This window comes from Propithecus coquereli, unplaced genomic scaffold, assembly GCF_000956105.1.
Source record: "Propithecus coquereli isolate 6110/MARCELLA unplaced genomic scaffold, Pcoq_1.0 Scaffold73, whole genome shotgun sequence".
NCBI classification, from domain to species: Eukaryota; Metazoa; Chordata; class Mammalia; order Primates; family Indriidae; genus Propithecus; species Propithecus coquereli.
In genome coordinates this window covers 1,405,892-1,426,310 of record NW_012153396.1, presented here as the reverse complement: position 1 = coordinate 1,426,310, position 20,419 = coordinate 1,405,892, and the positions used below count along the sequence as shown (strand labels likewise).

The window sequence follows — 20,419 nt, the reverse complement described above, 5'->3', positions numbered from 1 at the left end:
ATTATGGTCTGAAGTTGCACTATTTGGTTGGAAACCCCTTAGTGGAGAATTTAATCCAAAGAGGTTCTGGGTAATGCCCCCAGACAATGGGCAGAAACTTTCACAATTCCTCCTGGGAAGAACTCACACTCAACTCAGGCCTGAAAGAATGTCCACAGATAAAATTCTGAGTAGAATGAGCTTATAGTAAAACTTTACAAGACATACAAGGAAATAAGACACCACAGGTAAAAACCAACAGAAATAACAGTGGCAAAGAATCCAGGTGTTGGAATTACCAGACACAATATTTTTTAAAACTATTAAAAATTCAAATGCCCCAGAAACATATGAAAGGATATTCAACCTCAATAATAACCAGAGAAATGCAAATTAAACCCTCAATAAGATACCAATTCATACTCATCAGATTGACAAAAGTGTTTTAAATTGGGATTACTAGTTTGGCATTAGCTAGTTTGTGCATGCAAACGTGCACACCCTCCATCCCTAGATTATACTCTAGGGAAGCTCTGACACACACATCCCACGAGATGTATACCAGAATGTTCATGGCAGCATTGTTCATTATAAAAAAAAAGCCTGGAAATAACCCTAATGCTCACCAATATTAAAATGGATAAATTGTAATGTATTTATACAACGCCAGACTACACAGCAGTGAAAATTAATGAACTATTTGCATCAACATGGATGAATCTCAAATATTCAACAAAAGAATTGAATCATAGAAGAATACATGAAGTCTGAGTCAGTCTATTTATACAAGTGAAAAATGTACACTTTATTTAATGATACATACAAAGGTGGTAAAACTGAAACGAAAGGCAAGGGAATAATTATGAAATTCAGGATAGTGGTTGTCTCTGGGAGGGGTGGGCAGCAGGGAGGTGTGATCAAGGTGGGATGATCAAGGGGTTTCTAAGGTGCCTGGTGGTATACGTTTTCTTAATCTGGGTAGTGAGTGGTCACTTAGCCTTCTTTAAAGTGTACATTTTATATACACTTTTGATTATATATTTCACAAGAAATAAAATTAAATAAGGAATGATGCTCATAGTCCTTCTCTAACCCGTGGGACCTGCTGCTAGAGTGTTGTGTCGTTCACATTCTCAATGCCAGCTTCCTTGGCCATAAAATAAAAGGGTCCAGGTTTTCCCAGCAGTTCCTCAGGGCTGCCATACTCTACAATCTTCCCGTTGTCTAGAACCATTATCCTGAAACAAGGAATAGAGAGACAAAAATCTTAGAAAGTACCATCTCGAATCTGGGCACTTATAAGAATAACCAGGACTAGGTGGGTCCACAGTCATACAAGGCTACAAAGCAGTGAAAATGCATGAACCACAGCCATGTCCACCAACACGGATGAATTCCACATGTAATATTGAACAAAAAAATCAAGTAATAGAATGCATGCAGTATGAGTCCATTTATATAAGTTTTTTAAGTACACATTGTTTAAGGATAGGTTGGTTTAAAATGGGAGCCTTCCCCTTCGTCAAAAAAGGAGGCCTATCCTCTCCAAACAGCTTCCTAAGATTACTGACTTTGGATGCGATATGCCAGAGTTGGAAGGAACGGAAAGTTTCTCATCCTGCCACAGGGGCAGCAGCTGCGGCCCAGCATAGTTGGGAAGCTCTGCAGTTAACAGCTGCCACTCGTGGCTTGAGCCACCACCTCCCCATACCCAGTTAATAGTTACAACACACAATTTCCTATTTTACCCTCAAGACAGTTGACTTAATCCTGTTAGCTTTCATTAGTTTGATGTAAAAATTGGCCAAATTACTTGAAACCTCTAAGTCTCGGCTTCTTCATCAGTAAAATGAAGGTGACATCTCGCCCCTGACGCTGTCACTGCTGCCCCAGGGCTAAGCCATGCCTACCAAGCTGCATCCCCTCCACTCACTTGTCGCTGTCCATGATGGTGTGCAGCCTGTGGGCGATGGTGATGACTGTGCAGTGGGAGAAGGAGTCTTGGATGGTCGTCTGAATGAGCTGGTCTGTCCCCAGGTCCACCGCAGCTGTGGCCTCGTCCAGGATCAGGATCTTGGATTTCCGAAGCAGAGCCCTGCCCAGGCACAGCAGCTGCCTCTGCCCTATGCTGCAGGCGATACACAAGACCACGCATTACCTCCTAAGGACCGAAGAAAAACTGGGGGCAGGGGGTCAGTTTCCATGTTCCAGATCAGACTTTCAAAACTCCCTCTCCAAAATTCCCCTAAAAGGCTTCCGCCTCTTCAACCAGCCGTTCGTTGTTGTTGTGGGCGACGCTTTTCAAACTTTCCCAATTGGAAGACCCACCCCAGGTACTTAATAAAAAGTACATATTTCTGGGCCCCACTCTACTCAGTCAGAATGAGGAGGAGCCTAGGAATGTGCATTTTTAATAAGCACCATAGACAATTTTCATGTTTAAAAAAGTTTGGGAAACACTGGCACGGGAACGATGCTTTGCATTTGGCTACAGTGACATCTACAATTTCAAACCAACATGAATAGCCACTAAGTTCACTTCAGCAGTATTTGACCTGACACCATTAATATTGGGTGACACTGCACTAGAACACCCCAGTGGCATTTCTTTGTGGCCTTAGTGAATCCATTTATTATTTTAATGTGTAATTCTAGTCTCAAGGCTAATTATTTGTTCAAGGCCTTCTGCTTTGATTAGAGGGGAAGTTATCTAATGAACACGATGTCTTGGTGTGAGATGCAATGTATGTGGCATTCAAATATGCTTGTAAAATGCAAATAGCTTTAATTTGCTAAAAGCCTGTAATGAAGGCTGGACCTCTTACTTACATAAAGAAGCTTTGGGAAATGATGTGAGGGAAATATTCAGGAATTTGCTAATTGCTCTTTCCTGCTGTGGCCATTAGGGAACATATTAAACAGGGGGTGGCTAGACTAAGGTTCTGTAATTCTCTGTAAGAAAATTTCTATAGGAGATGAGAAGTCACCCAAGATGAACTTCCAATTTTTCTCTGTAATGTAAGATCAGAGACATTGCAAAACGACTTGGCGCGTACCAAACTTCTGCCTGGTTCAGGTGGACTTTATAGTAACAGGCTTTGAGCTGCTCTCTCCGAGCTGATTTATCCATCATTCGCCAGAGAAATTTAAGTTTTAATCCCCCATCCCAGGTCTGAAACTCAGGTCTGAAATCAAGGCATCATTAATACCATTAAGTGTCTCCAGCATGGACAAGAGAAGGATGATTTTTGTTCTTACAAACCAGAAGTATCAAGGCCCCCAGTCCATGTTGTTTGCCTCTGTGTCTCCAGTGCCTGGCACACAATAGGTGCTACTACATACTTGTTGACTTAATGTTGGAACGTTCTTCTACATCGGCCTAAAGATGTCGAAGCCCTGCTAGTGCCTACATTTGTTGCGGAGGGAAAGCAAAGCTGGCGGTGTTCTCTACCAGGGCTAGCAAGTGTCCCCTGGGTCCCGCATTCAATCGGTCTGGCCTGTAGTCTGGGCATTGGGAATTTTAAAGCTTCCTGGGTGATTTTTGCTTGCAGCCTAGTTAGGAATCATGGTGCTCTAGGTAGTGCTTCTCAAGTGTAGTGTGCACAAAAATCGCCTGAGAATCTCGCTAAAATACAGATTCTAATAGGTCTAGAGCCTGAGATTTCTGCATTTATAACAAGCCCTCAGGTGAAGCCAGAGCTTCTGGTCCATTTATTAGCTACTGAACTCTCCCTTCCTTCCTGAGCTTCAATTTGCTAATGGTCCCTTCCCTGCCATTACTGAGGCACCTCAGGCAGGAGCGAGACCCATCCACGAGCAGCAGCCTTTGGCTGAAGGCCGAACTTCAGTGTGTGGAGGGAAAAACCAAATTGTTATGGGAAAAATGCCTTAATGGACAGGTAAACACATAGTGAAGACCAGAAGTGAAGTGTCAACACATGTAAAAGTAAGCTGAAGAGGTAAAAAGAACTGTGAAAGCCCAGAGAGTCTTCATAGTGATTTAAGGTGTTTCAACAGTGCCCAAGGGGCTTTGCAGACACCACATCCCCCTCATGTGCACGCCCTTCAGATCAGTGGTTCTCAAATTAGGATGTCTGAACAGCCCTGTGGGCATCCTTTAAAATTCCTCATGTCCAATGGAGTCTCATACCAATTAAATCAGACTCTAGGATTGGACCAGGCCCTGGGACTGTTTTAATCCTGATTGTGCACAGCTGAGAGCCTCTGCTTTCTGTGATTCTCCATAACAGTGGGCTCTGTAAGCTCACATTGTGTAATGTCGCACGAGGGGTACATTTAATAACAAAGGTTCTCAAGAGTGTCAAAGCACTTCCGCTTCTGTTTTATCACGAGAACTTCACAACAGGTTCATTTGACCCATTAGCGATTAGACCTGGGTAGTGACAATTCCACGATGCCAGGCATCACTTGCCATAAGGAACGTGAGGGTACGCGCTAAGTACCCCTCACATCTTCTCACTGCCTGTGGGGGAAGTAGGTTATGAAACATTACCTGAGATTGCCACCAGCCTCTGTCACTTCATGGGACAACCCAAGTTGCAGGCCGGCCACAAAAGATTTGAGGTGAGCCAGCTCCAGGGCCTTCCAAATCTCCTCATCTGAGTAGCTGTTGAAAGGGTCTAGGTTCATCCTCAGGCTTCCAGAGAACAGGATGGGGTCCTGCAAGTCGAGAGAGGAGGGGACCGTTAGAGTAAATGTCAGAAAAGAACCTAGTAGTTCCTTGTGGCCGGGAGAAAGTGGATAGGACCGGCCTGAGATGGGCTCCTTAGGCAGGAAGCTGGTTGGTGGTCGAGCGGCTGCAAGGTTTGCCCTCTGAAGGCTCAGAGTGGCCGCCAACCAGGGGCTAAGCATAAGAGCAACAGGAGTCCTTGGTTTGTCTTTTGGGTTTTTTTTTTTTCATTCTGAGATTCATTTATGGATTTCCAAATTGCCACAGCATCTCTTAAGAAGGTGAGTGGAATGTCTCACACTCCCCAATGAAAACCCATGGTTTAGAGGTCAAGGGATCAGAGGAGAGTAGAGGAAGGGACAGTATAACCGCAAGAAAAGAATTTATTTATGCTTTTGAAGAGGCTGGAGAAAAGAGTGTATCAAACTGAGCAAGCATCAGACAACCCAAAACTCCCCTGAGAGAGACGTGGCTGCAGTGAGTGGCGGAGGAATGGTTCCAGTGAGGAGCCATGTTCTGCCAGGGAGCAGAGAGGAGCCCATGGCAATCCTTATTTGGTAGGGGACAGAGAGGAAGCCGAAGGGAAGTCTTTCTTGCTGATGCACTAAGCGTTCCACATGCTGGCAGAAACCTGAAGCAAATTCCCTCCTCTATCTTTTAACCATATCAAATGGGGAGTATAAAGCCTAATGGCTTCAAGCTTCAGCGGCAAAACAGCTAATGCTGATTGCAAAAGTCTTGCAAACCATGATGGGCTATAGAAATGCTAAATAATCACCTGCTCTGTTTGACTTCTGTTGTGTTGCTGCCACCTACTGGTCAGATACTGGCAGTCACAAGTGCATATTACAAAAAATTTCAAAACTTAAGTTCCGGAAACAATGTGTCTTAGGGAACTAGCTCAGGTATCCCAAGTAGACTGCAGAAATGGCAGTGCTAACTGAACAGACATCAAGAAGATGCATGTTTCCTGCAGAACAAGTTGGCCCCCACGGCAGGTGCCCAAGCAAGTTCTAGAGTTCACCTGGGGGATGATGGTCAGTTTCCCTCGAAGGTCGTGGAGCCCAATGGAAGCGATATCCACTCCATCGATGATGATCTGGCCACCTGCAGCCTCCAAGATTCTGAACAGGCAGTTTGTGAGGGATGACTTTCCAGCTCCTGTCCTGCCCACCACGCCAATCTGTGAATATAGTTTGCACATTAATTCAACATACAATTCTAGGGAAAAAATTATTTAGCCTGGGCATTGATAATCACAGGTGGTAAGAGGCAGTAATTGGCTACTTCATTTCTAAGATATTAAACTGATTTTGGTTTTGGTGGGGGAAAAAAGTGTCCAGATGTCAGAAAAAGATGGCTTTCCCATCCTACCTCCTAAATGTTGCTTGCTGAGAACTACATGGACCCTCTCAGCAGCTGTTGTTGTTACAAACATTATTGGGAGTTACAGTGTTTTGTTTTTGTTTTTAATCCTTGTTTAGAAATGAGGAGAAGGGAAGGATCTGGCCTGCCATCAGCTGAGAGCCAGACCCTGAGCTGGACCTCAGGTCCCTGATTTTTCTATCCTACATCAGACCCCAAATCTTCAGAGAACAAGAGCACCATAGGAGGGTGCCTGACTTTGCAGACTGGGAGAACTAGGCCATTCTTTCTTCAGAGACAATCCTCCACATCGCTATTCTCAACAGTTCCTTCCCCGGGCCTGGTGCTCCCTCATTTCCTTCCTGACTTCCTCTCTGAATGCTGTGAACCTTTCAGGAAATGAGCCCTGGTCAGCTGGCAGGGACGCGGGGAGGAGCGGAGCAGGAAGCCCTGACAGCTGCAGTCTGTTTGATCCCTGGTGAATACCCTGCCCTCTGGTGGTGGTGCTGTGTCCCTACACCTCCCCAGGGCGGAGGAGATACCCTGACCCTCCTCCTCCATCCCAGTGATGAAGGCTGAGGATCCAGCTGCTCTCCACTGTGTCCAGCTCTTCTCTGATCACAAGACCTCAGGCCTTCCTTCACTCCACCTACCTTCTCCATGCTCCTGATGTCACAAGTGATCCCTTTCAGCACCAGATCCAGCTCAGGCCGGTACCGCACTTGGTAGTTGTTAAACTGGATGTGGCCTTTGTTGGGCCAATCCGGCGGAGGTCTCTTCTCAATCACCCAGGGTGCCTGGCAAGGACACAGGATGAGAAGTCCTTTATACAGTGGCAACTCAGCCAAACAGTCCTTATAGGACTCATGTCACAGAACAGGAGAAGGGTAGTAGTGTCCCAGCTACCTAATGGCATCTGCATTTAATAGACTGAACTGGACTTATATTTCTGGAAGGTTCTTATCTTATTCAGTTAAAGAAACCCTATCTCAGGAGGTTGCTCTGTAGATCTCCAGAATGAAGCCACCATTTAACTTGGTGTGTTCCAAGACCTGACTTCCTCCAAACCATATCCTATTCTAAGTTTGAAGAAATTAGGTCCTTTGAGTTAGAGCAAAGAAAACTTTAGGAGAACCACTATGAACCCATGTGAAACACTGAGAAATGATGCAGATGAACTCTTGAAGGAGTTACTTTTTTTTTTCCTTGTCCCTGGGTTTCTCTAATTCCTCCCTACCTCATTTTCCACTTTTGTGTACTCCTTTATTCGCTCGACAGCCACGATGTTGGTCTCTATTTCTGATGTCATCCTCACCAGCCAGTTCAGGGTTTGTGTGATCTGCAGGAAAACCAGAAGACTGAAAATCGTCTCAGGCTCAGAAACCAACTCAATTAGTCAAACCACAAGGGCAAACCAGCACCTACTTTTTACCCAGCATGGTGCTGGGCTCTATGGGAGAGTAAGAAGAAGTGGAAGAAAGACAATCTTTGCCTCTTTTGGGGAGGAAATAAGACCCGCGCACTGAATGGCTGAAAAGCAATTAGGTGCTTGGCAGCATGGTGCTCACATGAAGGGCCATGTGAGCTTGGAGTGGTTTGGGGCTAAAACAGGGGTTGGAGAGGCTGGCAATTGGTGGAGGGGGACCAAAACTCAGGTCTCCTGCCTGAAAGCCTAGAGCCCTTTGGGGAGGGGGTTGTGAAAGGCATTCTGCAAACAGGGAAAAGCATCAGAAACGACACAGGATAGGAAAAGTCCTTCCAAAAAGCTGCCTCCTCTCTGCTCTCACTCAACATCAGCGCCCCCCACCATAAGGTGGGGCATCCACATTGACCCTAGGCCAATAAACTCCAGGTGCCACCCTGCCATTACAAGATACACCCAACCACCTGTAAAGGATTGTCATGGTCTAGGCTAGTCTAGAGGATAGGGAATCTGTGGATTACTCAGATGTAAGCTTCTTTCAGGCAAAGACTTGAGAGTTTGCACATATGCACAGGGAGTTTTTGTTGAGAGAACGGTGGTTAGAGAAAGGGAGCCACAGACTGCACAGTACAGGATCATGGGGACTAAGAGTAACTACTCTATGTAGGTTGAACCAGATGTAATCACTGATGTTTGAGTGATTTCGTTTTGGTTCAATCTAATAGTTTCCTGATTCTTTAGCTTGTCTGTCCCAGGTTAAAAAGCCTAGAAATGGTGGGGAGTAAGAGGCAGTAGCACAAGAAACCATGTGACTCTGATGATTAACAGAGTCCTTTTAGGTGCCCTGGCAGGATCTTATTGGGCCTTATTAACTTCTAATGAAGACAGCACTATATAAAGCCCACTTTGGAGGATGCAAACCTCCAAAAAATTAGCTCAAAAACATACCATGAAAGATGGCCAAATAACTCATTTACTGAACAAATATTTATTGAACAGTTACTATAGTGCCAGTCACTGTCTTACGTGCTAGGAAATAATCATGCCCAGCATTTATCCCCTAGTCATGCTGCAGTGCCACAGTGAGATACATTCTATGGTCTTATCAGACTATATGTTCTTTATTAGAATTAGCTCCAATTATTCTGTGACCTAAGAAAAGCAAACAGGAGACGTTATCTGTTCAAAAGGCTTTCTGATTAGTGCTACATTCTGGAGAAGAAACTTGCTTATTCTCTCTTTTGACTAGAACCGAGCAAAGAGACAGGGAACTATTAGATTGAAACATACGAAATTGTCATCTTAAGCTCTAAGGTCAACATTTATGTCCATTTTTCTAGATGGCACTGGTGCCCACTTATTTTTTCTTCTTCTTTTTTTTTATTTCTGGTGCCCACTTAGAGTAAGGAAGTGTGTACATGGATGAAAGATGGAGCAAAGGTTTGAATCTCAGTCTCCCCTAGTCCCTCTGGATTTAAAAAGGAATCAAGAGCACGGACTGCACAGTATACTCCAGACTCAATTTAAAAATAAATACATTAATGTAGCCAAACCCCCAACCTTCAGACTCACATTGAGTGCGTTGGACAGAACAAAGCCCACAGTGTCCCCACTTAGGGTATCTCTGTAAATAACCATCAGCAAGGCTGAACAGAAGACAATCAGGTTCCCAACCAGCTCTAGGCGAACTGCAAGCCACCTGTGGGGCAACAGAAGCAGAGAGGGAGAGAGGTGTCACTGATCACTTCTTCACCTTAACCAGCAACCTTGGCGCTCCTAGAACATCTTAGAGGGTTTGAGTTGGTAGAACTGTGCTCTTAGGAAGAACCTCAATTTGATTTAGGAATACCATGTATTCCTAAAAGTCTATTAAATTGATTTTTGTTGAAAATAAACTGTATTTTAAAGACCCTAAAGGAGTTTACTAAACTAAGGGAATTTTATGGTTCAATGTCTCCCAAATTTGCCAGGACATAAAAATCACCTAGGGCAATTGTTAAAAATACAATGTTACAAATTCATGTGAAAAATTCCTGGACCCTTCCCCAGGAGATTCTGATTCAGGGGGCCTAGGATGGGGTTCAAGAATCTGTGTTTTCATTTTTATTTATTTATTTATTTTTTAGAGACAGGGTCTCACTCTGTCACCCAGGCTGGAATGCAGTGGTGCAATCATAGCTCACTGCAGCCTCGAACTCCTGGGCTCAAGCAATTCTCCTGCCTCAGCCTCCCAAATAGCTGGGACTACAGGTGTGCCCCACAACACTCAGCTAATTTTTGTATTTTTTTTTTTTTTTACAGATGCGCTCTTCCTACATTGCCCAGGCTGGTCTCAAACTCCTGGCCTCAAGCGATCCTCCCACCTCGGCCTCCCAAAGTGCTGAGATTACAGGTGTAAGCCACAGTGCCTGGTCGAGAATCTGCATTTTTAATGAATGCTCCAAGTGATTTCTTTTGATTAGGCTGGGGAAGCAATGCGTAGTAAATCCATATATAAAGTTAAAAAGTAAACACTACAGGAAGGTGCAATGGACCCTGTGTGATTTCAGTATTTTTAAAAGGTAGAGAAGAAGCTAGGGGTGGAGGGAAGTTAGGTACACATTGATCACAGGGAGTTATAGTGGGGTTTTGTAGAGAACTGAAGAGTACATGTACATAGATATAATTTATAAAAATGGACTTTTGCAAAGAAAATGTGTTTAAATAAGTTTGCACCAATAAGTCTAGCATGTGTACAAAAAATATGGTACACACTTTATAATGGGGGTCTAATAAGATTTACTTATACGTATTTTCCTTCTTGGAAAGTCTCTAAGAAACAAAATATCTTTACAGTCAAATTCCTGATCTCTCTACATTCTAAATAACTCTGAGAATCATTAGCCTGCCCTTAACATCTCAAGACACTTTGGAAACCACTCAAGAATTTTCCTTTCCTAGAAAAAATCTTCCTTCTCCAGGACATAGCACTGCTTGCCAGGGTCTGGTGATGCTGGAGAATAACGCTCACCCTATTCATGGATTCACCTCACAGGATGTGAGCTTCCATTTCTGTCATCAGTGGTTTTACCTAAAAATTCCCAACTCTCCTCTCTCCCCAGCCTCCACTTCTTTCACCACCCTAAAAAGAGTATCATGCCTATGGAGAATCTCACATCCGTTCCCAGGGAAGCACATAGAGTGTTCATTTCACCCTGCATTTGCATGGTGCCTGGGTCACAAAATGCTCCCAAGTGTCATCTGACTTCCACCACAGCCCTGTGAGATATGTGGTGTTCTGGCCATTGTAGAAACAAAAAAACAGAGGTCAAGGCAAGTCACCCAGCCTGGTCAATGGTAGAGCTGGCCCAGGGACCCAGTCTCTGACTCCACAGCTCACGCTGTCTTCATAGCATGACAAGCATGTGTGGCCAGGGTGAATTCCATACCACTGGCCACGCCTGCCCTCCATGGCTAATGTCAAACATGCAGAAGTCTCACCTGTTGGACACAATCCAGGAAAAGACACATTTCTGGTTGGTGTCAATCCCTGCCTGATTGCGATTTAGAAATCGCTGCTGGTGCTCAAAGGCGCGGATAACGGGCAGACCTGACACGGTCTCACTGAAGTGAGAGTAGATTGGGGACTTGGTGACAGAGTCCAGACGTCTCAGCTGGCGGGAAGTGGCCACATAAAACATCTGCACAGAAAATGTAACAAGCCAGTTAGTCACGCAATCACCCTGCATACACCGTACCTCCTCCTTCCTGGCTGTGACCCAGCGTTCTTCACCTTGATGGCCATAGCCTACGTCTGAACAGGACAAAAGCCTGCAGTGTCACGTCTAGCTAGAAGAATGATGAGCGAGGCCAGAGGAAGAGAACAATGGAAAGACTGGGATTAGTGGGGAGCAGAGGAGGACGAAAGTGAGGAGACTATAGCACAGCCGTAGAGGATCGAATTTTCAAACCACGTGAGTTTTGCCTGCCTAACCCATATCCACCCCCCAAATCTGCATGTTTCCCACAGGATAGCTTCCGTACTGGCTAGAGAAATGGTCTCCAAAGGGATCTCGTAAAGACAGCTGGGACTGCAGGGGTGAGGTGTGAAGTAGAGTGGGCAGGAAATGGCAAGAACCAGCATGCTGAGGGGTGGGTAAAAACTGGAGAACAAAGTAGTCAGTTAAGTGACCAAAACTGTTCCTCAATGGCGTGTGAGGTAAAGATGGTTCTGGAGGATGTGAGAATGGGAACCGGCTGAAGTAGAGGGCAGGCAGAACCCCTGAAGTCTAGGGCAGGGCTTAGGAACAGGTTAGGGGTGCTACTAGATGCTGTAGGACTTGCTGAAACCGCAGACAAGCTGGGCACTTGAGAGTCAGAATGCAAAATGTTATGCACAGAAGTTTCCTCAAATAATCCTGCGTCTTATTTGTTGGTTTGTTATTAACAGCCAAAAGGCTGTTATGGAGAGCCCGTGGTACCTGAGGAACTCCACACGAACACCAGGGGGCCCACTTTACCACAGGCGACAAGGCCACGAGGCCCTGACTGTGAGGTCTTCGGGATTGTTCCCCCTACGTGAACAGTTCCTCACGAAAGCAACTTGTGGGACAAGGGTTTTCCCCACAGCTTCCCCTCCCTCATGATTTTTATTATGGGCATGGGGTTCCTTCCATTTGTTCAGTTTCTCTGTGAGGCATGGCTCTCAAGCTACATGTTCCCTCAGAGAATACACTGGAATTGAGCCTAAACCATCCACAGACACCCCAGTGAAACTAGAACTGCCCTGACATGAAAAGAAAGTGAAGTGTCTCTCCCGCTGAGAGACCTCCCCAGGTAGATATGCTGACTCAAGGTCAACTGAGTCATGACCCTTCTAGAATGGACCTAACCATTGTGGGGGTTGTCATGGGCTACCAGACTTTGTCCAGAGCCAATCTCAAAGCAGTCTTAGATCCAAACATAAATCTGTCCCACTTAAGTTTCTGGGTGGGCAGTGGTTAAGGTGAGATTTGCTGTCAATGCTACACCAATCCATGCTGACACTTCAGCTTCAGACAGTGGCCGGTGGGCTCCTTGGTACATCAACACATGACTACATGGCAAAGATGCCGGAGAGGAGTAAGTGACTAGCAGTAAACAAAAGGGAAAATTCTCAGGAAGGAGCCTGGGCTTTTATAAGCAGAGAGGAAGGAAGACCTAGCCATCTCCAAACCTACCTGAACAGCCACATAAATAATGCCAAGAGGAATGATGACAACAGTGAAGACAGGGGTGGCCAAGCAGATCATGACAAGGATGCTAATTATCCCCAGGAAGCATAACATCCAGCTGCGAAAGGACATAGGGAGGGTGTCATCCACTGTGGAAATATCCTAGGAACACAAGCAGGAGAGGTGATGAGCCAAAGTCTTCCTAAGATACTTGAGCTCTTCCTGGTTCCAGCAGGGAAGCTGTTCTATTCTGCATGTTCCCAGTAACTTCTGCATTTCATAATTTCATGATATTCATTTGCAATAGACTGTACTGCTCACTCTAATAATCAATTGCATTTCTGTAATTTCTTCATTTTTTAAAATCCTTCCAAACAGATATGGCAGTCATCTTTCACCATTTTCAATAGATTTGGAAAAGGTTGTCCCTCCTCTCTGTGAAATTCCCGTTTGTCAAATTTATTAAATCATTCATAATCATTGTAAGCTAAGAGAGCCTTACAGGTAAATCCTTGTCCCATAACCAAGCCAGTTCAGCTATTTTAACTTAACACAGGTCCTAAATTCCATTGAATACCTGGATGGAACCTGGCACATAACAGGCACTCAAGAAACATTTGTTTGAAGGCTCTAGTCAACAAACCCTATCACCCATCCCTGACTGAAGCATCATCCTATACCCAGGAAGTTGTTTCCTCTGCCAAGCATAGAGCTTCAAGGGGAAGGGAGGTGATAATGAATGTGAGCCCTGCCTGGGCAGTGGTCCAACCAAGGACTCCAGAGGTGCCAGACAGGTCTTACTGCCATATTGCCTTCACGTAATGTGGAATAAATGAGAAAATAAATGAAGAGATGGATAGTTTGGGGCATACTCAGGAAGTCTGGCTTATATTTTGGGTCACCTTTGCCTATTCTAGGGTTAGCAATATGTGAGTCCAAATTATCTCTGGAGTTTCCCAAACTGGGTCAGGGATAATAATCTTCCAAGAGAGAGCTCCAAATCATGAAGGACTCCTGACTAATCTATCTTTCCCAAAGTCACATCAGAATGAAAATAACTATGTCCAGAATTGGCAGAGAAAAGAAATCCTCACCAGTTATCACTTCTCTACAGGTTACTTGTAACCCTCACCTGGCACAGATTCTGCATCTTCCTTTCCTCCACTCCACCTCCTCTTAAGGACTCAGCCATTGACCCCTTAGATCTAACTCCCCTTGATATGTCTGGGCCACTCTTGCATGAAACTTACTATATATAATTAATGGCAGTTTCTTTTTTCATGCAAAAGTAGTCAGCAAAGTATGACTATTGCCTAGGTAACTCACAGGAGAACCTCTGTGTTCTCTTTTCCAGAAGATTATATATAACATGGGGAAAGACTGTGCAATCTTTGCAAAATTCCTGTGAGAAATTTCCCCACCCAAAATTGTGTGCTCTCTTAGGTTCCACTAAAGAGTCAAGAACCCAGTGAAGTCGTCCCCAGTGACATCTTGCCCACCATTTCTGCCCCAGAGGAAGGTGACAAATAGGGACCAGTAACCTGCCTACTTTTGAAGCAGTTTCTGTGAGCCCGGAACCTGGCTGTGGGCTATAAGCTACACTTTCTGTGTTTGCCCCAAGGCCAAACAAATAAGGGTCCACAGCTGCCCAAACTTTTTTTTTTAAATGTGCTCTCCACAAGCAGAGGACTATACACTGTGCTGATAATAGCTGAATATCACACAGAATTTCCTGGTCTCTGCCTCTGTGCCTGAAACTTCGGTCTGGCCCATGGAAAAGAACCATCTATGATTTTTGCATTCATTGAGTGCCCCAGTGCCTAGTACAGTTCTTGGCTCATGGAAAGTGCTCAATAAATGTTTCTGAATGAAAGTGTGAATGAATGCCAAGGGTTCCAGGATAGAAACAACGTTTGAGAACCTGGTTAAAATCACAGATGGCTCTCTTCTATAATCCAGACCTAATTCACAGATTCTTAAAGCATCAAAGATGGAAGTTTCAGGAATGGAGGCAGAGACCAAGCAAAGGGTTATCCTACTATTGTTTGTATTCCCTGTCACAGACAGTGACAGTGCTTTTATTTATGTTCTTCCGTCTGCAGAATAGTCCTTCCCACCCTGCTCTACTGCCCCCCATCCTCCCCCTTACCATCGGCCTGGCTTACTCCTATGACTTAGCTCAAGTCCCACCTTTTCTGACATTTCCTACCCTCAGGCACCCAGGCTGACCTGGTACCTCTTTTCTGTCATTCCTTTGTACTCCCAGAACACCTCTGAACACACTGTTGTTATTGATTTTACCATATTCTATTATAATCCTTCATTTCCTTGGCTGTCTTCTTCACTAGATGGTGAGCTACTCGCAGGGCCAGAGCTGTTCATCCCTGTATCCCCAGAATCTTTGGGACTCCACAGGAGGTAGTCAAGAAACATTTGCATGTTGACCAGACAAAAGAACTAGAACTGAACAGTGTTGTCCAAGCGGACATGAGAATCCCTCCCATGTCAGACATAGAAATACCCTCAGTGTATGAACACCCCACCTTACAGCCCTTGAGATACTTACACCAGCAAACCTGTTCACAATCCGGCCTGTGGGTGTCGTATCAAAAAAACTCATGGGTGCTCGAAGGATATTGTTTAGCAGTTGCTTGTGCAAGATGTTTGATGCGTGGGTGGAACCATGGACATTCCAGAGAGTTGCTATGAACACAAATATCCCTAGAAATAAAACCAGTTTTGTCAGCACCACGCATAGAGATCCCTGAAGTCTTGTGCCCAGGACATTATGGCAAACGTTTTCCTGAGTCCCAGAGAAGTACAGGGTCTAGACAGATCCTGTGAGATACCTGCCATGGCCATCAGGCATACCTTGCATTGCTCCTAGAGCTCCATAGACTCCAATTCTCATGTCTCTCTGAGAGGCTGGATAGTCGGTACTGTTGAAGATTTTAGAGTCACTGGTCCAAGCACTGAGCCAGAGGTTGGATCCAATAAAAGATGCAGAATTCATCACATAGCCAAAGATGACAAAGAATATTGAACACCATCCCATTGCTCGTAGGTACTTCAGGTAGACGGAGAACTTCACCTGCAAAGCCCCCACCTCAATATTAGAACTCCCTAACGGCTTTTGATGAGGAATTACCTACAATGCCAATCACAAGGAGGGGTGGAGTGCCCTGGAAATGTGGGTTTCAGGTAGCAAAATTTGATAGTCTGTGGTAGTCTGCAGTGGGCCAGGATGGATAATAGATTAATGCTGAAATACAATGCTGGGTAATTAATGAGGTTATTAATGAGCTTCTAGAGGCAATTAAGAGGGGAAGATATAAAAAAAAGAGTGAGGCAAGCCAGGTGCAGTGGTGGGTACCTGTAATTAGCTACTTGGGAGACTGAGGTGAGAGGATCGTTTGAGCCCAGGAGTTCAAGAGCAGCCTGGGCAACATAGTGAGACCCTGTCTCTAAAACAAACAAACAAACAAAAAAACCCAGCATGGGACAGATGATGAGGTTATACTGCAGACCTTAGAATTTGTGGTTTTTAAGTTTAGTTAATTTGAATCATGTACTCTGGGTCTGATATATTAGTGCTCCCTGGTGCCTGGAATTGCATCTCAAAGCAGTTTTGTTGTTCTCCACACATCGGAATGGAATCAAACACTCATGGAGTGTGGGAGGAGGATATTCACAGGAAACATGTCATACTTCATGGAAATATGATTTGATAGAAAGCTCACAGCTTCTGCTAACATTTTAATAATGAATTTGAAGATTTGCAAAGATCATAGGACATATTGCTCCTGTAGATATGGATTCAAGTTTCATCTAATTTTAAAATTTTTCAATTCCAAGCCTTATATCACCTCAAATGCTACTTTTTTTGGTGGTGTTCACCTTTCCAGTTTCCATGAATTCCTTCTTAATCAGTTTTTGTCCTTTCACTAGTTCTTCTTCCTCCTTGGGGACATTACCATTCCGAGTTTTCAAGGAGTTTCTCAGGGACTTCGGATGCCTGCCACTGGACCTAGAACTGAGAGATGGAGACAGGGAAGCTTCCCTGAGCATGGAGATACTGCGGAGGGTCTTCTTACAAGCAGATGTCACAATCACTCAGCTGGCATGGAAGCACCTTTTGGGGCAGATAGCCATGGGAAACTGACACAACCCCATCACTTCCCCCATCCATACAAGGAACCAAAGGAGGAGCTGGGAGTGTCCAAGATGTCCACTCTCTCAGGAAAAGCCTACGGAGAAAAAGATAAAGATCAAGTGGAAACGTGGAAATGATGAGGGCTGCCAGGTGAACAGATGACCAACCTGCGGCTAAGTGTTCGACGAAAGCTGTTCTCTCTTTTCACGGTCAAGGAGGCCGCATCTTCGGGGATTTCTTCCACACTGGATATTAGCCCATAGTCATCATCTTCTTCTCCTTCACTGCTATCATTAACTAGGGGGGCACAGGAGAGGTCAGGGAAATAGCTGCATAGAGCGTGTATAGCCCAAGAACAAACAGAAGGAAGTCTTCTCTGATCTCGCTAGCTTCGCTGGATGTACACACAGGCTGGGCTATTTTACGCCATAAATACTAGTTATGAGTACATCTTCTTATTGAGAAATACCAGGATAAAGAAGAGATGGGTTACTATTCCATGGGAAGATAAAATGGTCAAAAAGGAGAAGAAAACTCCCAGAAACTTCTAAGTTCCTTTGGAACATGAAAGAACTTTCAAGGATTATGGTAGACAAACAGAAGAGTCATCATTTCCAGAATTGACTGAAGAGGTGATTGTAAATTGAAAATGCTCATCATGAAGTTCAAATAATTTAACGAATTTACATTAATTAAAAGCATTTATAAGACATCTCTTGAAAATAAAATAATAAAATGCAAAACGAGGTGAGGCATCAAGTGGGAATGGCAGAATAGGGACCTCCAGAGATCCACTCCTCCATAAAAGTAAGGAGAATACTGGCAAAAAATTGTCAAAATGAGCTTGTTCAGCTGTAGCCATGAAAACCATCAGCCGAGAAGCCATTGGAGCGGGGAGAGTGGGTTTGAAATTCCTCCAAAAGCCCCATTCCTAAAGAATTGCCATAATCTCACTGTCTGGAATTCCCTGGAATACCCCCATCCACAGGGCCTGTCTCTATTTGACCCAACCTGGAGCTATGCAAACAATTGTCGGCAGTTATGTAACATTACAGCTGCCTGAAGTCATGACAACAGTTGGGGCAAGTCATAAGCCAACCAAAAATTTCAAAAGAAAAGCTGGGAAATAAGATGTCCACAGGAGGCTTTGATAACTCTGATATATTCCTGGAAATCTAGAATGCCACACACGTGTAGGGCTAGGCACGAGTCCAGAGAAGACTGGAGAAGGCCCTAATCTCTCACTTCTGGCAGACCATATGGCTCTGTATAAACTGGAAGCAAAGGCTAAGGCAGGGATGTATATTTCTGGATTGCTGAAGACATACTCTCCTCCCCGTCACCCCCTCCTCCCTGCCACAGAGCCTCTGAGCAAAGACCGAGAGACTTACCATTCTAAGCACTTAAGGACATGTCTATCCGATCATTAGCTGACCACTAAGCCAACCAAGCAGAGACTTCAGTGGCCATACCCGACAAAGAATAGAGACTTCACAGAATTAGTTCAGAAAACTAAACAAACAGGAGGAACAACAGCCATGAATAGCAGCAACAAAGACTGCCAGAAAACACCAGAAACTAGGAGAGAGGCGTCAAACAGATCCTGGCCTAGCATCTTAGGAAGGAATCAATCCTTCTGACACCTTCATCTTGCCCTTCTGGCCTCCAGAAGTGTGAGACAATAAATTTCTGTTATTGAAGGCATCCAGTTTGGGTGTTTTGTTACAGCAGCTAATACACAGAATCAATGTCAAGGCAGCTCACCTCGCCCTCCTGCCCTTCTCTTCATTCCACCAAGTCCCAAGTCCCAGAGCTTGACTCTGGGGCTTACAAAACTTCTCAGAAATGTCCTCTCAATGTTCCCCAGAACAAGAGCTTACTGCTGGGTTTCAAACTATCCTTTGTACACAAAAGACAGGATACTTTGAAAGGGGCGATCCACCCGTGGGGGTTTACAACAGAATCCTGAAACTCAGACCCAGGCAAATCAGAGAAAAAGTGTTTAGAGTTAGCATAAGAAAACTGCCCAGATGTGGTGACGTGTTTGGTTGAGCAATGACTCGGGAGATCTAGCATTAGACATTGTCCTTTGCTTGGAAACTTCACGTCCCATTCCAGACAGGTGCTTATTGTTCTTTCCAGGTCAATACCTAGAGCAAATAAAGGCTGGTAAAAAGCCTTGACTCCTTTCCTTCTGCTGGTCCCTGACCCCCCTCCCCAACCCTCCGGGCCTGGCTCCTGGTCTCTATCACCCACATCCTCCTGTTTTTCATTTCTGCCCTGTCCTGCCAAAGCTTGCAGACTTCCTGGTGTAGACTTTTCTTTCACATTCTTGTGCTCCCCATTTAAATATGCTTCCACTCTATTTCTGGAATGTCCCGGCATTCTCTTGAATGTCCTAACCTCCTGCTGGTGACCACCACCTGAAGCTGCTAACCACACCTATGCACAGGACTCCTGCTGGCAGGTCCTTAAACAGGGCTCCATGGCTGACTGGAGCTAATCGGTGAACTCAAGGTGGTGACATTCAGGTCTATTCCTATGGTATACTGTGAGACTATGCAACTGCCATGATTTTTTTTCTGGTTCAGACACCCAGTGGTTTTTGGTGTATTCATCAAGATCCCTTTGTTAGGACTTACCAAGAATTTAGAAGTACTCTATTAGTGCCAACTTTCCAGAAACTGGTTTTAATGGATTTGAAGTAGTTGAGGTGTCACGTGTGACTAAAGTCAACAGGAGCATGGCACTCCTAAAAGAGGGACCTGTGAATCTGGTGCTCCTTGCACAAGGTTCCTAACCCAAACCTTCAGGTGCACCCTTCTAAAAAGTGTTCTTTGATTGCATGTCAGATACCGGATGAACAGGATAAGCCACCAGTTTGGCCCAGGCAGAGAGTTTCAATTTCTGTGTTTCTTTATAGAGACACAGAACACAGAAGGCAGAGTTTGAATCTCTGAGTTATTCACTTCCAAGTCTAGTTCATTGGATACTGAACAGTTCGGGAGGCAAACATGGGTTTACCATTTCCACCCATGCCCCAAGTTCTATCCTGTTCCAATCCTCCTTACATACCTGTGGCTTCCCCTTCAGGACCCGCATGTTTTAGGAACGTCTTTAGATTCTTAGCAAACACTCCTTTCTTTGCCAACAGAGCACTGTAGGATCCTTTCTCCAACACGGTGCCATTCCCCAGAACCACAATCTCATCCACTTGGGGAAGAAAGTGAATGTTATGTGTAACCAAGAGTCGAGTCTGTAAAAATAACATTAAGTTGTGTTAACGACCCTATGTCCACCCTCTTCCCTGGCTTACTCAAAAGAGGAAAACAGGCATGTCAACTCGCTGTGGGGCTTTGCTTCACAATGTGGCCCTGAGCACTTGGCCTATTTTACTTCCTTTTCTTCCCAGAATCTCATCTTAAAACCCAACTCCATGTGTGAGATGAGACTCTCATCACCGCAGATCCACTCAGTTATTTTCCCGTAGTGACAATGACGTTTGCCCTGCACACATTCTCCTCCACGTTCCTGGGTAACTAATGGTTGGGCTTAGGAATATCATCTGAGATCAAAGCCTATAAATATGACAAATGTATACAAAACTAACTGAATAG

The 20,419-nt window shown here is 44.7% G+C and overlaps 1 protein-coding gene across 1 annotated transcript in view; it reads right to left on the bottom strand.

The window, feature by feature from the left end:
* Positions 1-918: 918 nt before the first annotated feature.
* Positions 919-20,419, bottom strand: part of ABCC2 (ATP-binding cassette, sub-family C (CFTR/MRP), member 2) — a 51,529-nt gene continuing 32,028 nt past the window's right edge. The window contains exons 19-32 of the mRNA XM_012661756.1: positions 19,878-20,058; positions 16,970-17,099; positions 16,547-16,682; positions 15,521-15,740; positions 15,216-15,370; positions 12,656-12,811; positions 10,938-11,137; positions 9,030-9,156; positions 7,272-7,373; positions 6,688-6,831; positions 5,694-5,852; positions 4,493-4,659; positions 1,913-2,107; positions 919-1,217 (exon numbers count right to left, since the gene is read on the bottom strand). Coding sequence (XP_012517210.1) covers positions 1,088-1,217; positions 1,913-2,107; positions 4,493-4,659; positions 5,694-5,852; positions 6,688-6,831; positions 7,272-7,373; positions 9,030-9,156; positions 10,938-11,137; positions 12,656-12,811; positions 15,216-15,370; positions 15,521-15,740; positions 16,547-16,682; positions 16,970-17,099; positions 19,878-20,058 — 2,202 coding nt within the window. The 3' untranslated portion in view covers positions 919-1,087. The remainder of the gene's footprint in view (positions 1,218-1,912; positions 2,108-4,492; positions 4,660-5,693; positions 5,853-6,687; positions 6,832-7,271; positions 7,374-9,029; positions 9,157-10,937; positions 11,138-12,655; positions 12,812-15,215; positions 15,371-15,520; positions 15,741-16,546; positions 16,683-16,969; positions 17,100-19,877; positions 20,059-20,419) is intronic.